General features: G+C 34.2%; 1 protein-coding gene across 9 annotated transcripts in view; it reads left to right on the top strand.

The window, feature by feature from the left end:
- Window positions 1-23,468, top strand: part of EPHA7 (EPH receptor A7) — a 172,150-nt gene that overhangs the window by 139,990 nt on the left and 8,692 nt on the right. The window contains exons 7-14 of one of the 9 annotated variants that reach the window (XR_014840107.1): window positions 894-1,062; window positions 7,023-7,131; window positions 7,766-7,821; window positions 11,059-12,497; window positions 13,350-13,535; window positions 14,359-14,420; window positions 15,970-16,179; window positions 17,250-17,399. Coding sequence is in view for 4 of the 9 variants with exons in the window: in XM_003480289.5 (XP_003480337.1) it covers window positions 894-1,077; window positions 7,023-7,131; window positions 7,766-7,821; window positions 12,372-12,497; window positions 13,350-13,535; window positions 14,359-14,420; window positions 15,970-16,179; window positions 17,250-17,399 (1,083 nt within the window). In the remaining 5 variants the exon portion in view is untranslated. Of the gene's footprint in view, window positions 1-893; window positions 2,383-4,326; window positions 5,079-7,022; window positions 7,132-7,765; window positions 7,822-11,058; window positions 12,498-13,349; window positions 13,536-14,358; window positions 14,421-15,969; window positions 16,180-17,249; window positions 17,400-23,468 lie in introns of those variants that run through there. The other 8 variants (XR_014840101.1, XM_021090161.2, XM_005659302.4 and 5 more) reach the window with 8 other exon arrangements.

Below are 23,468 nucleotides of genomic sequence, written 5' to 3'. Positions count from 1 at the left end.
ACTTTAACATTTACATTGATAGTTTTAATTTCATATGTTTCATTAAATGCTATTTTGTAAAAGTGGCTTTGTCCTGTGAGAAATGCAGTTTTTAATGAAAACAATTGATATATCACTATGCTGGTGGTGTTAGCTAAATTTCTTGATTTGATAGCTTTCATTTTTAGCCTATGGCTTTTTGCTTACTGAATGACATTCAGAAACAATATTTTTTTTTTTTTTTTTTTTTTGTCTTTTGTCTTTTGTTGTTGTTGTTGCTATTTCTTGGGCCGCTCCTGTGGCATATGGAGGTTCCCAGGCCAGGGGTTGAATTGGAGCTGTAGCCACCAGCCTACGCCAGAGCCACAGCAACGCGGGATCCGAGCCGCGTCTGCAACCTACACCACAGCTCACGGCAACGCCGGATCGTTAACTCACTGAGCAAGGGCGGGGACCGAACCCCCAACCTCATGGTTCCTAGTCAGATTCGTTAACCACTGCGCCATGACGGGAACTCCAGAAACAATATTAAGAGAACTACATTATGAAGGGAAGGGAAGACCTCTACTAAACTATAGATGTTACAAGTGTACTTATGTTTTGGTCAAAAGGACATTTGACTATATTTATGGCTATAGTTCTTGCCACTATGCCCTCTGCTCACAAAGCACAGGCTCAAAACATCATAAATGTTTTAACACAATTGGTTCTCTTTGAAATTTATAGAACAAAGGCATGTGTTCACATTTACATTTTATATTATCTTAGAAACAATTCACTTTTCCAATATTCCACAGGGTACAATGTAGCCTTTATAAAAACAATGCAGCAAATTGAAATAAATTGCGAGAATAGGCTGTCAAATCGCCTGGTTGCAATCACAATTAAATATTCCCTGTATATATTGTTTCTAGGATCAAAGAGAACGGACCTACTCGACAGTAAAAACCAAGTCCACCTCAGCCTCCATTAATAACCTGAAGCCAGGAACAGTGTATGTTTTCCAGATTCGGGCTTTTACTGCTGCTGGTTATGGAAATTACAGTCCCAGGCTTGATGTTGCTACACTAGAGGAAGCTACAGGTAAAATGTTTGAAGGTAATTACCACCTTTGGTTTGGATTCTTACTCTCTATAATTCTGGCATATTTTTTTCAATATTGGGGGTGAGGATTTAGTTCAAGATAGTTTTTATGTTTAAAGTGAATGTATAGGTATGTACTTTGTAAAGGCTATTCAGAATAATAATTTAAAATTTGCTGTTTTCTTTTGCAATGTTAGACCCTTGTGACTTCAGTTGGTTTCTATAATACTTACTGGGTTTATTTTTAAAAAGATGAAGTCAGAAACAGAAGCAGGACTTGTTCAATTGTATATTAACATTGGCTGATTTTTAAATCACAAAATGATCCTATTCTAGATGTCAGTCAAAGCTGTCCCTTAACAGAAACCCCCAAATTAAGCCAGGTCGTACACAGGGGGGGGCCAGAGCAAGGTGATTTAAAATCAGGGTTAATTTAAGCTACTTGCCTTTCAACAATGATTTCAAAACTTACCAATCAGGAAGAAGATCTTTGACCTAGTATTTATTTTTACTTCTGTTATCTCTTTTTATTTTTGTGAAATAATTCCAGCATACTAAGTAATATATTTAATGTGTATGTGAACTATTAATAGGAATAATCAGTTGAATATCTCTATTGATTGAAACTGAGTATCTAGTACTCAGCTTAAAAACAGAACATCACTGGAATTCCCATTGTGGCTCAGTGGTAATGAGCCCAGCTAGTATCCATGAGGATTCGGGTTCTATCCCTGGCCTTGCTCAGTGGGTTAAGGATCTAGCACTGCCGTGAGCTGTGGTGCAGGTCACAGACATGGCTCAGATCTGGAGTTGCCATAGCTGTGAAATAGGCATTTGTAACTCCAATAAAACCGCTGGCCTGGGAACTTCCATATGCCAAGTGTGCAGCCCTAAAAAGGCCAAAAAAAAAAAAAAAAAAAAAAAAAAAGAGCATCCCTATTATCTTGAATCCCCTTTGTCATTTTATGTTTTATAATGCAACATAGAAACATAACAAAATACATGTGCCTATAGTGTATCACAGATAAGCAGATGTATCTTAGAATGCATGTCCCAGTTTACTGCCAAGAGTGCAAAGCTAGAATAGCTTGAGTACCACTGCTGGTTGTTCAGCTAGGTTGAAGCCTCGGGGTGTGTTTCTGTATTTTGAGTTTTTGATTTCGCTTGATGTTTCTCAGACACAAGGTTCAGGCAGCTGTTACTTCCTCCTCTCCTTGCCAATCTAGTGTTCTCACAAAATCCTAAGCAAAAATTAGCTTGAAAATATTATATCAGGGAGTTTCCTTCATGGCTCAGAGGAAACAAATCTGATTAGCATCAGCAAGAATGCACGTTTGATCCCTGGCCTCGCTCAGTGGGTTAAGGATCCGGCTTTGCTGTGAGCTGTGGTGTAGGTCACAGACACAGCTCGGATCTGGTGTTGCTGTGGCTGTGGTGTAGGCTGGCGGCTATAGTTCGGATTTGACCCCAACTCTCTGAAACTCCATATGCCACCAGTGCATCCCTAAAAAGACAAAAGACAAAGATTAATGAAGAAAGAAAATATTATGGGATTTTCTTTCCTCAACTTTTATTAGAAAGATTTTTTTTAAAAAAATACAATTTTGAGGAAAGAGTTATTTGACTTTGGGAGAATATTTTTCTAGATCATTTAAGGTACAGTAAATTGGTAAATTCCTTTCATCAGCAAATGCTTATTAAGTTTTTCAAAAGCAATCTTTTTTCAAAATATTTTGTTATATTTTTAAACCAAGCATTAAGTCTATCTCAAATAATAAAGTATATATTGAATACATTTGAAATATAAATCATTTATATAGAATTATAGACATAAAAATCATAAATTGAAAACATTTCACATGGTTTGATGTGGTAAACTTAATATCATTATTCTTTATTGCTCTTTAAAATGGAGTATATAAGATTTAAAATGAGAATATCTAAATTCAGTGGCCCCCAAAACATTATAGCATTTTACATTAATATTTTGACATTTAAATATTTAAAATCTTCTGTTAAAAACATGTTCTAGTAGTTTTTCACTTAGACTGATCTTTTGATATTTACTTTGAAATTTCTAATATAATAAAACAATTCAGATGATATTTTTTCATATTCTAATGAATAGTTAGAACTTAAACAAACATTATCTCATACTTAATCAAACATTATCAGTTAAACCTTTAGGTTTGAAAACTTTCAAAAACGAGTTCAGGCTTTTTCCTGACTTCTTAAATTAAGAATATTGAGCCAAACTATTATGTATTGAGTGCTGAGATTAATAGATATTATTTGCATAATTTAAAAATGAATTAATTGGAGTTCTCTTGTGGAGCAGCAGGTTAAGGATCTGGCATTGCACCTGCAGTACTGCTATGGTGCGGGTTCAATCTACATACCTCAGGCATGGCCAAAAAAATAAAAATGAAGTAACTAATGCTCAGCGAGATTGAGATGGAGTGGTAGAATCTGTATGATCTCATGAAATGAATGTTAAAAATGTATTTTTGTTTTAGAAAGGATTTGGTGATTTTCATCATCAGAATATTCTCACCATTGGAATGTAAAGTTGATGAAAGACCAGTTCATATCTCCTTTTCTTACTTAACCTTGCCAGGCCTAATATGGTGCTTGACTCATAGAAGGCACTCAATAAGTAAGCAAGGAATGAAATCTCGTAGTCATCAACATTGAACAGATAGATTATCAGTATCAGTCAGAGCTAGTGGAGATATTCCTGGTTGCACATTTTACCTCTGCCATATCCAGCTTTGGATGAGCTACTTCTCTGTGCCCAAGTTGCTAGGATAGCAGTACCCAACTCTCAGAGTATTTTGAGGATTAAATAAGTTAAAGTACACAAAGTGCCAAGTACAGTGCCCAGCACACTTGAATATCTTGAATATCAGCTTTTATCATTTTTTAATTTTTATTATTTAGTGAAGCCATTTTCAAGCCTTTTGATCACAGTAATCCTTCTAAGCTGTGAAAAAATATTGAGGATCCCCAAATCGATTTTGATTTGGGGGATTATATTTATTGATATTCACTACTGTAGAAATTAAAACAGAATTTTTTTTTTTGGATTTTTGTATTTTTACCTTTTCAAGGGTCACTCCCACAGCATATGGAGGTTCCCAGGCTAGGGGTCCAATCGGAGCTGCAGCCACCAGCCTACACCAGAGCCACAGCAATGCCAGATTTGAGCCATGTCTGCGACCTACACCACAGCTCACGGCAACACCAGATCCTTAACCCACTGAGCAAGGCCAGGGATCAAACCCACCACCTCATGGTTCCTAGTTGAATTCATTAACCACTGAGCCACGACGGGAACTCCATAAACAGAGAATTTTTAAAAACACATAACACACATTTTATTAACCATCAGAGTGATGGCATTATCACATGTCATGTAAGTTCTGAAAAACTCAGCTGTGCATTTGTGAGCATATGAGAGTGAAAAAGGCAAGTAACATCTTATAAAATGACCATCATATTGACCTTGCAGATCCCCTTGAAAGCTCCTAAGGAACCCTTAGGTGTTCCTAGACACCTTTTAAGAACTATTGATTTAGCTCACATTACTGGGTTAAGAAATAGGGATCCACAGAAACAAATGACATATTTGATGCTCTTAGTTTAGTGAAAGAGAGAGACTTGTACACAAGTTTTGGCCATGCAGTTAAGCAATGGTAGGAGACCAGTGCTATCAAAGTTGGGAAACAGTGACTGCACTAGGGAGGAGGGCATGAGGAAAGAAACCACCAGAGAGAAGTTACTTGAGCACTATTTGAAAAGAGAAGTCAAACAAATTATTCCATTGCACGTACAGCCTGAATTCCCCTTCTATGCAGAGCCAGTGCTACTGTTTTTACAATTTTAAACCATGGTCTAGTGATTATGACACATGTAAATTACTTTAAAAATATATTACCCATGAAATAGATGAAAACATGAGCCATAAATGTTGACTCTGGTAAGATTAAAGTTTGAACCTGACTACATATAAAAAACATATAAGAAAATATTCTCAAATTCTAATTCATCATTCACTTGAGTTCAGTTTTCTCATTGGAGTTCTGTTTCGGAAGCTAAGGGCAGAACTGAGCCTAACACAAGCTAAGAATTAGACCCATGGGACAGGTTGAATGGAAACAATTTCTACATATACATGTTTAATTTTTTCCTTCCTCATGAACAAAACGACTCCACTCTTTTTCCTCTCTTAATATATATACACATTAAAAGACAAACAAAATCCAACAGACATGCTTGAAGTCATCTTTTCTCTTTTGAATGATAATAGGCTGTAATTCAGAAATTAAAGTCTATAAAGTTGTTTTCTTTTTCTTCTTTTTCCCTTTAGTTCCCTCAGGGAGCAAATCAGCAGGTGCTGAATTAAGGAGTGTATATGCTGTCCCTTTTGAGAAACTATTCCACTGAGCTGTTTTTACTGTTTTTCATTATAAAAGCTATCTATAGTTAGCATAGGTATACAGAATTAAGAGATGAGTTGTCGAAAGGAGGGAAACATAGATAAAGTAGAGAAAGGCCAATCAGAAAAAAAAAACTTATTGTAGCAAGACATACTCTGCTTACATAATTTACTGCTCTGGAGACCGAGTCCCTTGCCACCACTAAGGAGTAGTATTTTCCATCCAACCTTAAATTAAAGATCATAGCTATTGATGTTTTCAGAAATAAGCAAACTACATTACTTTGACCTTATATAAGATACTAATTTGCAACTGGATCATTTATTGAAATACAAGTTTTCTTTGTTTTGCATTCTCTTAATTATTTTATGAAATCTATACTGGCACTGAAAATACAATACTCTGGGGAAAATATGACAATTGTGAATTGTCATGTAAGTAAAACTTCACTAATTTGGAAAAATGCAAGTGAGAAGGTCATGTGACTTGATAAAGAATCACAAGCAGAGGCTGCTTTAAAGGATATGTAAACATATACTGCTCCCAAAGAGACTCTCAGAAAGTTTCAGCTGGGCTTGCCTTAATGAGCATGGAAGAATCACTTAGCATTATACAGGAACTGTGTACAATTAGATAATGCTGAAATGTTTTTTATTTTAATTTTTTGTTTTTTTGCCTTTTCTATGGCTGTTCCCATGGCATATGGAGGTTTCCAGGCTAGGGGTTGAATCCTTGCTGTAGCCACCGGCCTACGCGAGAGCCACCGCAACAGAGGATCCAACACCACAGCTCACAGCAATGCCAGATCCTTAACCCAATGAGCAAGGCCAGGGATCGAACCTGCAACCTCATGGCCCCTGTCGGATTTGTTAACCACTGAGCCACGATGGGAACTCCTGAAATGTTTTTTAAAGTATTTGCAGAAATTTGGATTTTTCATAAATAGCCTACCTCCTCTGTAGTCTTAAACTCTGAAATGTGTGTATTGCACACAACTTAATACAAGTAATTCTGCTTATCGTTTTCTTGAATTATGATGGGTTATAAATTCATCATGATTTCCTATGATTACCTGCTGCTGTCAGAGATAGATCATTAAAGGTGCTTTGAAAAATGCTGAGAGTATGTATTTGGGTTCCTTTCTCTCACACCAGGAAAACCGACACAGAAGGATCAAATACCTTACTGAGAGAAAAATAGGGATTTAATAGCAATTGTAGATCAAAGATCTTTATCTCTGGATTCATAACTGTTTCCAACAGCTAAGCAGGAGCTAGCCATTCAATGAGGCATTTTGTAGGTTTCTTTTTCACCTGAAAAATATAAAATAGATGGAAGTATTGTCCTTACCACTTATTTAAAATGCAAAAATAAACATTCAAATTTATCTGACAATATAACCCATTTATTTAAAATTAAAGGTGAATTTAATAGTATAGATATCTTTATTTTGTTTAATCTTGGAAGTTCTTGCATGGTATCGAGTGTTTTGTTGAGCCTTTTTTTTCCTCCTGTTTATAGCTACAGCAGTCTCCAGTGAACAGAATCCAGTTATTATAATTGCTGTGGTTGCAGTGGCTGGGACCATCATTTTGGTGTTCATGGTCTTTGGCTTCATCATTGGAAGAAGGTAGAACACAAATTTATTGTAATCTGTAACATTAAATGTATTGATTTTTCAGAATTATGTTAGCCTATTACTTATTGCTTAGTGTGTTAAGTAGTAAATGCAGACATTCTTGATCTCTTATGAAACATTAAGATCAATAAATTTTCATTCTCCCAAGGCCAGAAAACAGAGTGAGCTTGATCATTGACTTGAGTTTAAGAGGAATAAGTATTGTAATTTCTGTTGGGTGACTTTTTATTAGTTATTTTCAGAGTTAGATTTTTATAATAAATGTAGAAGACACTTGGGAAAATGTTTACTCTTTTAGTTAATGGTTTGTGGAAACCATTTAAAATCTGTCGTTGTTTTCCAGAAAAAAGCATAAGTAAAACTTACTCATTGATAAACCTAAATCCATGAAATGTGTCCCTTCCACATTGTATCACACAAAGACTTTATATATTTTGTGCATTTTTTTAAATCACCTGAATTGCTAGGTTATTATTAAGTTCATAACTGTGAACAGGAAGTTTTTGTATTTTGTTTACAGCTCTAACTAGCATGTTGTTAAGTAATTGAAGTATATCATACTAAATTTTAAAAATGTAAAGTGAGATTATTGATTGAGATCATCACAAATTTAATTTTTTTCCAGGCACTGTGGTTATAGCAAAGCTGATCAAGAAGGGGATGAAGAGCTTTACTTTCATTGTAAGTGTTTGGCTTTTCTTTATTATTATTTACCCCAATTAATACAGAAACCTGGTTGTTAGTATTGGCATGAATAAATTCCTAATGCATCAGGCTTGAAATTATATAATGAGCTCAAAGTGTTGCTTTAAAACATTTGAATATTTAAAATGAGAATCATATGATATAAAGTTTTTAAGGACAAAATATATTCAGAAATGTAATCTCTCATAAGAAATTTTAATACAACTGCAAGGACATTCAGCAGCTTTTATGTCACAGTTGTTCCTCTTGCAAACTTTGCCCAAGTGTTTCATATCATTCTAATAATGATTCATTGAATGTTGCATGTGCCCATGTTCTAGCTCAGGAATTCACTTCGAATTAGCAGGAAAGGCCCTTTTTCTACCCAATGAATGATGCTATAATGAAAGACTAAGCTAAGGACTGTCTCTCTTCAGCTATTGTAAAATGTCTATCACTGATAGATATTTCAGGGGGATGTAAATAGTAAAATAATAGGATTCAATCCTCCAGTGTTTTTCCTGTGGATTTGGGATACCTGATTCTTAAAAGTTCATTTTAGAAATCATATTGGGAGTTCCTGTTATAGCACAGCGGAAACGAATCCGACTAGTAACCATGAGGTTGCGGGTTCGATCCCTGGCCTTGCCCGGTGGGTTGGGGATCTGGTGTTGCCATGAGCTGTGGTGTAGGTCACAGATGCAGCTCGGATTCCCAGTTGCTGTGACTGTGGCCTAGGCAGGCTATAGCTACAATTAAACCCCTACCTTGGGAACCTCCATATGCGCCCTAAGAAGCAAAAAAAAAAAAAAAAAACATATTGGAAGAGAGCTCAAGGAACCAAAGAAAATAGATGCCCAAGAAGTAAATGTTGACTCTAAGCAGTCAAGTTAAAACCTCACAGTGAAATGATTTTAGCTCTGATCATTAATGATGCTCTTATTCAAACCCATTTTCCTATTTTTAATCCTTGAAAATATTGAAAAATAACTTTCTTAATTTTTCTAACTGTAATGTTTCCTAAAATATCTCATGGGTAGGTAAATTTCCCATAAATAACATGAGTGACATTTATTTTTGTGACATTTATTAATTTATGTTATTATCTAAGAAGATATTGCCATGTTCCCATTCTAAAGTCACAGAAATATGTAAGCATCACTCAAGAGAATATATGGTTGAAAAACCACAAATTATGAACACCATTAATATGATTCCTAAATTTATTCAGTGTGTTATTACTTGTTGAACCAACAGTTCCCTTGACTTTAGTTTTCAAAAGAGAAGTGGCTTTACATAATATGTATCCAAATTGATCAAGAAACCCTGCAGAATTCCTAACCACCAAAGGCAGGAAGGGTATTAGGACACTACAAATGAATGGTAAAAGGTATGACCCGGGGTGGGGGAGTCATGAAGTGTAAGGTCCCCTCATATTCATAAACTACTTTCAAGGCCTGGAAGAGCCCTAGCAATCTAGTGTGTAGAATCTTTTTTTTTTCCCTTAAAGCGAGTATCCCAACTTGTAAAAGGTTCAAGCCTTGCAAAACTTAAAATCTGCGCCTGATTATCCACATTTGATTCTGCCTCCTCCCCACCCTGGGATTATTTGACATGCTCCCAAAGTTGGTGTTTCCTTTTGCTAATTTGGCAGTGCTTTTCCTGTGACAATCTCAGAGATGAGAGTATCCTAAGCCATTTATAGCTAGAGCATATACAGAAAAACGGGGAGGCTCTGTTTTTTTCTCTTTCATGACATGAGAGAATACTTTTAACACTTCCCCAGACAGGAGGGAGGGAATCAAACTTGAGTGTCTAGATTTTTATATCCAGTTTAAAATGTATACAGAAGAGTAACGTAAAACTACAATTCCTGGAATCCCTCCTGATTCTACCCATATGTGAATAATTTGATGACAATCATTTAATAATACCTTAATTAGTATGTCACCTTTCTTTTCTTTATTGAAGATATTCTGATACATCCCCCAGTTATCAAATACTGCCTCTTAGTGTATTTGCTTTTAGCTTACAGGTTAATGCTGAAGGTAAATTAAAGCATGTCTTACCTAAAACATGTTGTATAGCCTTATGCTTAACTGTCATCACTCAGTTTTAATATTTTGGTGCCATTCCCTTTTTTACATTTGACATCCAGTTTTTAATTAGAAAAAACAAAGCTGCATGTTCAACTGGCTAACATAGAAAAGATAAGCTTGGTATGTATGTATAAACAGTTTTCATCTCTAAAGCAAAATATCAATGGTGGTTTTAAGATATTTAACATTCACGAGAAATGTTACCAAGACAGTAAAACACAAAAAAAGCTCCTCATTCTTAAGATAAGCAACAGACCAGAATATTCAGAAATTATGTCAAAATGTTTCTTATTTTAATACATCCTTTTTTAAATGAATAATGAAAAAATAAAGTACACCTAAGATATCCTAACCTGGTAAATCCTTGGTATTTGTTCATCACCTTTTTTACAAGAATATCTTTTCTTGTCTTTTGCTAAGAACCAGGCATTTTATTTGATTTTGTGACTGTATCTAAAATACGTCAAGTATAACACTGTGGTCACCAGCTATTTACAAGTTGGTGGTCTTTTATTCCTTAAGTGTACAATTTTCTTAGGTGCTAAGATACCAGATTGAATTTTTACAGAAACATGAAAGCAACCATTTAACTAGCTTTTAGAGCACTGAATTTAATAGAATGTCCAGTCATTTGTATCAGGCGCCCTCCACTCTCCATGGCCCCAAGTGCCACATTTAAAGATATAAACACAATGAAGGAGTTTAGTGAAGCAATTCCAATTTACATTTTGTTTCCTCCTACCATTTCTTCTAACAATGTCTCCGAATCTAAGCTGGGCAGTATTTCATGTTTTTATGCCAAAATTGCTCTGGCCTGTCAAAATGTTTTATGACAGCTTGAATAAAGAATCATCAGAGACCCGTTTGAGATGCAGAAGGTTACCTCCAATCTAGCTCCCTTATCATGAAACCAAACCAAACCAAAACAAAACAAACAAAAACAAAAATGAAAGAAAGAATTAAAAGGGAGAAGATGGCTCATTCTCCATCTGCCTGCCAATCTAGGAGGTTAACCTATTGTTTTCTTCCCTTCTCTCTTTTTCTCTTCCCCCCCTCTTCCCTGTACTCCTTCTTCTCTCTTTTCTCTTTCTATCCCCTCTCTCTTTTCTTCTTGTGTTTTTTTTTTCATGTTCAGCTTTAGTAACAAATGAGCATCTGTCAGTTTTATAAACTGCAACAATAATTGTTTAAGACAATCAATTTTGGATAAACAATCAACTACAGCAGAATAAATCAAGATTTTTAAATCCCATTTTCCTTCATACATTCTGGTTCTTTTTGTTTGTTATGTGTTTATTTTAAAAATATAATTTAAATTTAATGTGATGACATAAGCACAGTTAGGCTGCAGTGTAATACATAAAGAAATATATTGTTCTCCAAATAGTAAGATTTAATGAAAAGATTGTTCAGTGGCTTTGTTAAAAACAATAAAGTTTTTTTGAGGATATAGTGTAATTCTTTTCATTGCATTAATATAACCAAATATATGCCTATCTATCTTATCTCTGTCTTTAACCAAATGATTAGATTTGGAATACTTTATTGTAATTGAATTTGATTTAAAGTTGACATAGCATTATCTGTTACCTGCATGCTTCTGGGTGCATTTTAAGAAATTTTTAACTTTTAAGATGATTCTATGTTGTTTGAATTTTGACTACCTTTTCTGAGACATATGGGCTACCTCCTAATAACAGTTAAGATCTTCCAGAGCCTTATAATTGAAAGCTCATATAAACCATTCCTCTTTCAAATTGCTGTCATACATGGTTAGCGGATCCCAGGAATACTGTAAATTTTCTAACTTTACTCTGCACTTTGTACATCTGGCCTCTAGGTAAAGAATAAACTGTGTCTTTCGTAGATTTCTCTCTGGTTCTGTGATAGCAGTCCCTCACATCTTGTATTAATTTTATGTATTTGTCAACGTTGGTTGGTCTTTAAAAAAATAAATCAAAAGAATAAGTAAGATGTCTAAATGTTTTTAATATTGCTGTCAGTGTAGTAGGCTACCTGTAAATGAAATGTCTTCTTTTCCCAGTGTATTAATTTGATTGATTGACTGACTGATAGATTTACAAATGTGTTTCCAAGTCCATTACAAACCTCAGTATGGCTTGAACTATGCCATGATAGCAATGAATTTAATTAAACCTCCAGTCTGATAAGAGTCATGTCAGAGGATTTTGGTGATGTCTTTTGTTGATTTACTGGAAGAGCAATTCAGTTAGTAACCTATGAGCTGGATCCTATGTTACCTATAGAAGCTTGCAGATAATACCTATACGCCAGCAGACTGAAGTAGTCTGTTAAAACTGCTGTGAATCAGGTGATGTGGAAGCAAGTTCACTGTTCCAAGGAGCACTCTGCATAATGAAATTCCTGGGCTGACTGCACAATAAGTGCTTTGCTTCATCACAGTCATGCTTTCTTACATCATTACAGTTAAATTTCCAGGCACCAAAACCTACATTGACCCTGAAACCTATGAGGACCCAAATAGAGCTGTCCATCAATTCGCCAAGGAGCTAGATGCCTCCTGTATTAAAATTGAGCGTGTGATTGGCGCAGGTAAGGCTGTTGTAGCTTCCTTGTTCAGCTGTTCCATTTAGCTAAGATCGAAAGTCATACATCATAATGACAGGCAAATAATTATACTTCAAGTATAGAACTTCTGCATTTACCTGAACTGTTGCAAGCAATGAGGCTGTACTTGTTTATGAAATCTTAAGGAAGAAAGTGAGAAAGGAGCATGTGGTGCAGAGAATTGTGTATCTTTTGTCTTCCGTTGGATTTTTAAGATATTGTTCTATTATAAGCTATTTCATAATAGTTCTGGCCTGTCCAAGAAATGACTTCATATTTTAAACATTAGAATGTCCTGAATTTTGCTGGAATATGCATTTTCTGCTGACTTGATTTACCATCTTTCTGCTATGCTTTCATTTTTGTATTTTTTCTTGAATTTGTAGGTGTTAGCCATTGTATTGTCTAATTCCATGTAGAAATTTAATATGTATGAATTATTTAAAGGGAATATTATTTTCTATGTAGACAGTGTACTTTCATAATAATTATACATTTTGGGTCAAATCCCTTAAGTCTAGCAGACATAGTATATATGAATTACAGATTTTTAAATCTTTAAGAAATATTTGCTTCTTCAGCCGTGAAAGCAATAATGTTTAGAATTTGCTAATGTGCCCTTATGCTTAGTAAGCATTGTACCTGATGGAGAGTATTTCAACCCTAAATGTTGTTTCTGAAAGAGATTTTATTAATCCAGTTTAAAAAATAATAGTTTGTGTAACAGTTTAGAAAAGCTTAAAAGTGCTTTTAAGGAATTTAATGCATTTATATTGAGAGAAAATATTTCTGAAATTTTAATTTGCTTTAATACACCTACATATTCTGTTACTTCAGGAGAATTTGGAGAAGTCTGCAGTGGTCGTTTGAAGCTTCCAGGGAAAAGAGATGTTGCAGTGGCCATAAAAACCCTGAAAGTTGGTTATACAGAAAAACAAAGGAGAGACTTTTTATGTGAAGCAAGCATCATGGGGCAGTTTGACCACCCAAATGTTGTCCACTTGGAAGGGGTTGTTACCAGAGGTAGATATTGATCATATATTTCATTTATCAAGTGGACCGCAGAATTATTTCATAGATTAAAAAAATAAAATTGCAAGTACATTGCATATTATAAATGGATTTTTTACTTGGTATGTAACTAAAACAATCCTTTTTTTTTTTTTGTATTTCCATCTAAGAAAAAAAATCAAGATAAATGAATGCAAGTTTAGAGTTAAAGAATAAATTTAATAGAGTGATGGAGTGACATATGTTCATTTGCTTCAAAAGCCATAAAAGTGGAGTTCCCGTCGTGGCACAGCAGAAACGAATCCTACTAGTAACCATGAGGTTGCGGGTTTGATCCCTGGCCTTGCTCAGTGGGTTAAGGATCCGGTGTTGCCATGAGCTGTGGTGTAGGTCGCAGACGCGGCTTGGATCCTGTGTTGCTGTGGCTCTGGCATAGGCTGGCAGCTGTAGCTCTGATTAGACCCTAGCCTGGGAAGCTCTATTTGCTGTGGGTGCAGCCCTAAAAGACCAAAAAAAAAAAAGCCATAAAAGTGATACAGTTTAGTCTTTACATTTTCTGTAAAGTATCATTTTCTCTGAGTTTTGTTCACAAAGCAGGAGTCAGAAGAAGAATAAACTTTTATTGTTTAATTTTATGAATCATGACCACATTCCAAACAGACAGTAAATGACTGAGTTTAGCAGCACAGGAGACATTAGAAAAACTGCTCATCCAATCGGTCTTTCAAAAAGAGCACCATGTGTTTTATCCAGGGTGAGAAGGAGAATAAGCCTGAAATTTTAGATTAAAGATCTGGAAGCAACACTTTTCTCTTATATATGTTCTTTTTTTTAGGGAAACCCGTCATGATTGTAATAGAATTCATGGAAAATGGAGCTCTAGATGCATTTCTCAGGGTAAGGGTCAAAATTATTCTCCCTTTCTAAATATATTATACATGCTACCAGTGTAATTTTCTGAACTTTTCTTTGCAGTGTAATGTGAACAGTATAAACAGGTTACAAAATTGTCTTTGAAAAACAGATTAAGAGTCCTGGACTGGAGTGAATTAGAATCTTTTTTTGAGTGTTTAAGTGATACATTGTAGTTAAAAATCAGTTTCTATTAATATATTACCATAAGTACTGAGAATACCTGAAGCCCTATAATTTGAATACTTTTCACAGTGTAGAATTTTACTTTTTCAGTACAATTATAAATGACCTGCAGAGGTAATACAGAGAAGTCTGAAAAGTGAGATAACCATTCAATATCAGATCCCAACTCTGGCCTATGGAACCATTTCTTTTATAGTGTTATGTGACCACCAAGCTTAAAGTAAAGAATTACTGCCATTTTTAAAGTTAAAAGTATGTTATTTTTATAAATCATAAGTTCTAACTGTAACAACACACATTTTTTAAATTAAAAAAAATTTTTTTAAAGTATGGTTGACTTATGTTTCTTGTTTCTCTTGTACAACAAAGTGACCCATCATACATATATGTACATTCTTTTTTTTCATGCTATTTTCCATATTTTTATGCCCAGAGACTTTTTATCTAAGAACATGAACACATTAACATTTTTTCAAATGGCAAAGAGAAAATAAGAGAATATACATATATCATACATGATCTGGAATGAAACATTCAACCCAGATTAATAAGCATTCAGAGGATTTTGAGAGGTTTTTATTGCTGCATTTGATGACATGCCTAACTATCAACTCTCCGGAAGAAAGCATCACATAGCAAGTTCATCTGCCCAAAACCACTGTCCTCATGCACCATGTTCATAATTCCACTGGAAAAAGCTGTGGGTTAAAAATAGGTTAGAAAGATATTGTGGCCATTTGGTTGCAAAGAGTTCTCCATCCCATTTGCTAATATATCTCTCTCAGAGACCCTTTGTTGCAAGTATTGTTCCTACTGAGAGCACAATAAAAAATTCAAAATGAAAACAGTCAGCCCATATAATCCATTTCTACCTCTTAGTTTATGTTCATCTTCACTCAGAAATTTTTTCACCTTTCCTTTTTTTATCATTTGGAGGAAAAAAAAACATAATATACATGTCTTCATCCCTTTATATATTCCTAGATTATTTATGTAAGTTTTTGGCAAGTAGAGAAAATACTTAGATGTCAAGGATTTTTTTTTTTTTTTTTTGATGTTCCATTCCTTTACTTTGACTTAAAAATTAGCATGTACTTTTGGACTTGCACAATTTGAAACTATTTTTAATATTAACATATCAATGCAAATAACTAAATGATTACTGGAACTCTTATCTTATATTACTTGACTATCTGGTAAGATCAACACAAATGTTCTCTATCATGTAAAAAAATAATTAGTAATTCCTATTACCTAATAGCAAATGACTAGTGTGGACATTTTTCATGGTGATTTTTTTGCTTTTCAAAGTATTATTAACTGGACTTTTATTTTTATCTTCCTGTAGAAACACGATGGGCAATTTACTGTCATTCAGTTAGTAGGAATGCTGAGAGGAATTGCTGCTGGAATGAGATATTTGGCTGATATGGGATATGTTCACAGGGACCTTGCTGCTCGCAATATTCTTGTCAACAGCAATCTTGTTTGTAAAGTGTCAGATTTTGGCCTGTCCCGGGTTATAGAGGATGATCCAGAAGCTGTCTATACAACGACTGTAAGAAAAAGTCTATTACCGCACCTCTTCGTATTCCTACCAAGAAAGCAGGGCTTAATATTACAAAACTAAACAGGAGAAGAGAGGCACATTGCTATGTTTTTGTTGCTAAGTTTTTCCTTTTTGTTGCTTTTACAATCTACATATAGGCTAAGAGGAGAAGGAATAATAATGACAGTAGCTTATTTTATTTCGGAACATATGCAACAGTATCTGGTTACCAGCAGTCATAACTGAAAAATATAATCCCTTTTAATAAAGTTTTTTTTTTTTTTTTTTTTTTTGTCTTTTTGCCTTGTCTAGGGCCTCACCCACGGCATATGGAGCTTCCCAGGCTAGGAGTCTAATCAGAGCTGTAGCCTAGCTGCCAGCCTATACCACAGCCACAGCAACTTGGGATCCGAGCCACATCTGCGACCTACACCACAGCTCACGGCAATGCCGGATCCTCAACCCACTGAGTGAGGCCAGGGATCGAACCCGCAACCTCATGGTTCCTAGCTGGATTCATTAACCACTGAGCCACGATGGGAACTCCCTTAATAAAGATTTTAAGAGTATATTAACTAGGCTAATGCTTATAAGTTTTTTAAGATTGGAATAAAGGAAAAATATGAGGATTTACTTAAATACAGTTATTTCAACACTTCACTCTATTTTAGCAGTTATTTTGCCTAATCTGTCTTTGTCTTTTTGAGTAGATTCTTGTCCTATAACCACAAAGGTCCATTAAATTGATTTGCCTTAAAAATGAAAACTTATCATGACATTTTCAAAAACACATTAGTAACTTTTTTTTTAATTACTCGAATGAATTTATTGCATCAGTAGTTGTATAATGATCATAACAATCTGATTTCACAGGATTTCCATCCCTCAGCCCAAGTACATCCCCCTACCCCCCAAACTGTAGTAACTTTAAAAACACCTAGAGAGACTCAAGATGGGTAGATCTATACTGCTGAATTGCCAACCAAATATACAGGTGTTTAACTGAAGCTTTATGGTTCTGCTGTAAATGATTTATATACTTTTATACATTCTTAAAATGTCAATTTATTTTTATACAGGGTGGAAAAATTCCAGTAAGGTGGACAGCACCTGAAGCCATCCAATACCGGAAATTCACATCAGCCAGTGATGTATGGAGCTATGGAATAGTCATGTGGGAAGTTATGTCTTATGGAGAAAGACCTTATTGGGATATGTCAAATCAAGACGTAGGTGTTACACTACTTAAAAAGGATTTACTACATTAATTTTCATAGTATGGGAACATTATTAGGTCATGGCTCATAAGAAGAGACTTTTACAGAGTTGCAAAAATATGATGGCTGAGTTTTCAGTTATTACCACAAATTCCCACAATAATTACTGTAAATTAGTGGTTCAGTTAATTTCATTTTGTTTTCATTTTGAAGAATTGTTTTTTTTCTTTTTTTTATTTAAATTCTCTGGATGTAATGGAAGCCTACAAAAGATATTTTCTCCTTAATAAAGGTAATGATGCTGAGCTTGCATAGCTGTAGTGGGAGAGTCACATGAGTAAAAGAATCATTTGCAGAGGAGAGGGGAAGGAAGGTTCTGTTTTATTTTGCCTCTAAAACCTAGCTTTCTTTTTCTTTTAATGTCCTGATAAAATCTGTTTAAATTATCTATTGTTGATTTTTAATTACATTTTAATTTCAGGAGATATTCTAGATTTTATGATCAATATCAGTGTTTCGTAGTAATATTTTAGCATATAAAGACAATAGGAATATCTTTGGAAATTCTTTAAAATATACAACATATTAAATGTGCATCCTATTACTAAGGCATAAAATATCTTGTTATCCTTTCAGAAAAGAAGCTGATGGTAGCTCTAGGGGGTTACATCTCATACTGTTTATAAACCAATATAACTGTTTATAAGCCAATATAACATAAGTGCAAGGAAAGTGCTTCAAGTTGAATTTTATGAAATTAACATTTTTGTAGGCCAGAAACTTTCAAATGCTAACACATTCATATGGTTTCATTTATTGAAAATATGAATGAAATTTAGATAAAAGTAGAGCAGGTGTAAAATCTAGAAAGGTGCCCTGGATTGGAACTAAAAATCTGGATAGAGAACCTTGGTTCATAGCTGATAAGAGAGTTCACCAAGTATGTGCTTTGGAAAGTCCAGAAACAAAGGCTCAGTGAAGTGTAGTAGGACCAACCAAATAAACTCACTCCCCTATAACAGAGATGCACGTGTTGTCAGTGATTTGAAATGAAGATTATGTTGGGGCAAACTAATGAAAGCTTTTTTGGAAGGAGTTTGGAAATGGTACAAATGCATGCTCTTGAAGAATAGAGTGAAAGGTTAAGAAGTGCTTGAAGAAAGTCTGTATTACCACTGGGAATGAAGTAACAAGCAAACAGGTTTGGAGTAGTCAATTCTTGAGGTGGTACAAACATGGACAGCAGTAGAAGCTGACAAAAATTTAAATGGAGTTATTTTTTCAAAAAGAGATCATGATCATTGTTATATAAAACTAGTGAATGTGTTTTTTGTTTTTTGTTTTTTTTTTTTTTTAGAATTTTCCGTATCAAGTTTATATGGGTCTTAAAACATAAAAAGTTATTTTTAAACAACTAGTCAGACTGTTGGTAAGATTATTTTCTGCACAGTTTTTTTTTTTTACAAATTTCTATATTAACTGAAAAATTCACAGCCTAAAGAGGGAGAGCTTTGAAATAATTCTTTTGCTATTTTGAATTGAATAATGACATAAAACTTTTCTTATTGGGGGTTTTTTGTTTGTTTGTTTTTGATTTTTGTTTTTCGAGGATAAAAGTCTGAATGATGAGTCCGTTTGGCAGAGGCAAAGTTGTTAATATTTGACAGGTCTCAGTGTCAAAGATTTCATGGACTGTCAAAATGTGGGCAAACAAATCCTTGGGGCAGAGAAAGAAAAATATTTACATTCCCTAGACACTCAGTAGAGTTTCATTTCTTTTGACACCTTCCTTCTGTACTAGATTCAAACATAAAGGGAATGACAGGAATATAAGATAAATTCAAAGTTCACTTAACTTCTAAAAACTAATAATAGAAATAGGTAAGAAAAAAAATCTTCAGTTTTAGTTTTTAGAATTCATTATTGTTTTTCTTGAAAGTTAAATTTCATAAATATTTAGTATTTCATGCATTAGTAAATATTTTCCTGATCAAATTAAATGTTTATGTCCACATTGAAATTCAATTCTGACCTAGAACACTTAGTACCATCTTTCTTCTTTTTTTAATTGCAAAGATCTGAACTATTAAATTCTTAAATTCAAACACGAGAGATATCTACACAGTTCAATTTTTACAGTGAAATTGATATTAATATTCCTCTTATAGGATAATATTCATTATTTTATACTGCTGTTGAACTGCAATTTGAGCAATTACATTAATTTTCAAAATACAAATGGTGAGAAAACTGGGTAATTTAAAATAATGAATTCCATTGTAGTAGAAAAAAAACTTTTTTTTACTTGGAGTCTCTGAGTAGGGGATCATGGACAGACTTAAGTCATCTGCCAACTCCCTGATACACCTGGAAATCCTATGGATATGTGAATATTTTTTTCTAGGAAGGTTGCTTTCATCAGATCTTCAGAGACATTAATTTAAAAAAGTCTAGACTGATTGTTTGAGAGAATCACTTCACTTTATAATGTTTAAATTTAGTTTCTAGATTTTAGAATCCCTGACAAATTTTAGAAAGCCCTCGAATTTCAAATGTTTTGTTGATTATAAGAGGCTTTTCTTCAGAAACCATGAAAACAGATATAAATGAATAGTTATGTTTGCAACTGTTGAACTCCACAAAATCCCATTTTATTTAGATAACTCTGAAGAAATAAAAAGGGGTACAGTATCCTTGGGACATTGGTTCCAGGTCGCTAGCAGATACCAAAATCTGAGGATGCTCAAGTCTCTTATTTGACATTGTATTTGCACTTAACTTGTGCACATCCTCCTGTAAACTTTAAATTATCTCTAGATTATTTATGACACCTAATAGAATATAAATGCTATATAAACAGGTGTGAATGCAATGTAAATAGTTACTGGTGTGTGGCAAATTCAAGCTTTACTTTTTAGAATTGTCTGGTTTTCCTTTTTCTTTTCAAATATTTTCATTCATGGATGCAGAATCTGAGAATATGGAGGGTATTCTAAAACCAGTGAGGTAGTTTCCAGGAGGACTTAGTTGCACTCTAGACAGGAGAATGAGCAAGAAAGTCTTGGGAAAAGATAATATGCATATGTATGAAAGTACCCATACCCAAATAGGTTTATCACAGGCTTACTGTCCATTGCTTTTCATGTGCCCTTAACTTTCTTGAGTTTTAACTGCAAGGAAAGCAGTTAGAATCTAGGTATTTGCAGTGAAAAGCAAGAGGGTTGGTTTTCCCAGTAAATTTCCAGCTTTCATTCTTCTTTAAAATCTAGGTGTTTAGCCCTTTCCATTAATAACCTTTCAAAGAAAAAAACGTATTGTGTAAATGCAGTCAATTACAATAAAAATACACTGGTTGGAAATATTTGTATTTGGCATTCACAGCAGCTGTCTTTTAATTGAATTTATGTCTTAGTCAAATATAATTTTCATAGTGTAATTATGAAGTTTTAAAATTCTTCATTATATGAATTAAATTTTTTCTGCTTATAGTATTCAACAAAATTGTTGCTTCTTTAAGGGAGGCCAATAAAGCATTTGTTTTACTAGTTGCTAGACATAAGGATGATAAAAAAAAAATGTTTCCATAAATATAGGAGACATAAGGATAATTCCTTAAAGTGGTTCATTAAAAGAAAATTAAGAGATTCGAAAATATAATATGCTTCTAACTAAATTTATTCTCAGCTAAATTGTGAGTCCTCAATGTTTCTTCCTTTTAAAAGTCACTACTGATTTATTATTTTGTTTCTATTAAATATTAAAATAGAAACAAAATTGTGAATTTTTGGTGAAACTTTGCCATAATCCTGTAAGTGGGGTACAAAATATTTAATTGCATAAAATGTTGGTCATGTTATTGTGAAGTTAATGACATGAAACTGGGCATAAATGGAGATTTGAAGCCAATCATGTTATATCCCATTTTGAGTTATTATAGGCCCATTAATCATGAGGTCTGTCTGTCCTCCTTTTTCTCTTAACTACAGTGGTCATATTGTAATAATACTGAAACATATTTCTGCAAACAAATGTGTTTGTTTACTAAGTATTTCTTTATAGTCTGTATCAAAGAATTATCCTCTATTGGATCCTAGTGTTCTTTTAAAATGTCATTTACCCTAGTCACTTCCTATTCTTCTGAGAACTGTCGAGAATTATAAATTGTTACAAATGCTCTTCTTTTTTTCTTTGACTTTTATTAGAATACTAAAGGCTAGATCTAGACAGGCAAATCCAGGGGGTTTCTAGTAACTTCACAAAAGGATGTTTTAAATGAATTCTGTGGATAATTATATAATGCTTTAAGAATTGTAGAACCAGTTGTCTTACCTATGTGTTTTGTTGTTTCCAAGAATGTGTAACTATTTGCACAACACACTTTTTATTTTCCCAGTTGGAGATATAATGCAGCTTTTAACAGCATCAGCTCTGGTCAGACAGCCTCCGTAAAATTCTGTCTCTTCTACTAAGAGCTATGTGATGTTTTCCCTGTGCTTAACTTCTCAGCACCTCAGATTCCTTGTCTCTAGAATCAATATAATAATACTTGCCTAATAATGTCTTTGTAAAGATTAAATGAGATAATTAACACAGTGCAATCACATAGTAAGTATTCAATAAATATTTACTATGATTATTGTATGCTTAAAAGAGAAGTTGTTTTACTGGGACTAACGAAATAAAACCTGCAGCACCTCAAGGCTCAGTTTATGCCTGAATCATCCCTTGAGAAGAGGTTTATCATCAAAGGGTATGCCTTGAATTATGCCCAACTCTGCTCTACAGAGGTGTAAGTTTCCCAGCATGCATCTCTGATGCTCCAATAGGTAGAAGAGTGATTGTTAACAGGAACTTCAGGGTCCCAAAATCTGTTCCCAATCCAGATCATCTCTTATTTTAATGTTAAACTTCGCTGCTGCTCCTTTAAAAATTTGTAAACCACTGTGTTTTTTGAGACCTAGAAATTTCATTTGTATTGATCAGTGTTGTTTCTCTGCTATAGTAAAAGGAATCATTGAATTTCAGTAATGGAGTAGGATAATGACAGAGGTTCATTAACTCTTTAAATCCTATAAGAGTCATCTAATGGTACTCTACATGATACACTGGCAGAAAGATTTAAGAATATATTGTGCTCCAAGCTAAAGAATCCAAGTTGGAAAGCTGTTGAAGAGTCTTATGTCAGGAGGATCAATATGAGGTTTAGGTGTGCATTTTAAAAGATAATTTAGAGGGAAATAAGAAAGGAAAGACCTCTCTGCCTGAATTATTCCTTTCAGGACTTCTGAAAAAAGGCTGCAAGTGGGGAAATAGAAGGAAGTGGTGGAAAATAATAAGCACCTCCCCAATATAATGAGCATGAAGATGGAGTCCTGTCAATTCAGAAAAATGCTGCCAATGTTCAAGCACAAGCAACCTCAAACATGAGGAGAGGCACTCTTTTCCCAGTTTAAAAAAAATGCCCTCAGTTATTTATTATTTGGTCATTTTTAATACATAAGTTTTAAGAATTATCAATTTCCTTATTCAAGCTTGAGCCACTGTTTTAATAACTTAATCTCCAGCTTTCCACACACATAATTTTTCCTTTCATCTGACAATATATAGAGCACTTTTGAATCCTCATATAGCTCTGTCCCTGGAGTGTGATACAAAGCCATGTGAAATTCTCTGCATTTTTTTAAAATTTAATTCCTCCGATAGTTATATATTTGTGATCCTTGCAGAGTTCCCATCTGTGTATGTTTCCTTGTGTGCTTTTTAAAGGTGTTTGGTTTTTTTTTTTTTTTTTTTTTTTTTCGGTCTTTTTAGGGCTGTACCTGCAGCATATGGAAGTTCCCAGGCTAGGGGTAGAATCGGAGCTGCAGCTGCCAAGCTCTGCCACAGCCTGGAATCTGAGCTGTGTCTTCAACCTACACCACAGCTCATGGCAACGCTGGATCTTTAACTCACTCAGTGAGGACAGGTATCAAACCCACATCCTCATGGTTACTAGTCGGGTTCGTTACCACTGAGCCACGACAGGAACTCCTTAAAGAGATATTTTAGAGGAATGTTATGATGATATCTGCTTGTAGTTAT

This window comes from Sus scrofa, chromosome 1 (genome assembly GCF_054392235.1).
Source record: "Sus scrofa isolate SSC_HxYL_T2T_F1_AM1 chromosome 1, Sscrofa_HxYL_maternal_Yorkshire_Landrace_v2.0, whole genome shotgun sequence".
Lineage (NCBI taxonomy): Eukaryota > Metazoa > Chordata > Mammalia > Artiodactyla > Suidae > Sus > Sus scrofa.
Note: the sequence above shows the minus strand (reverse complement) of the source record. Positions and strands in the feature narration are given on the sequence as shown.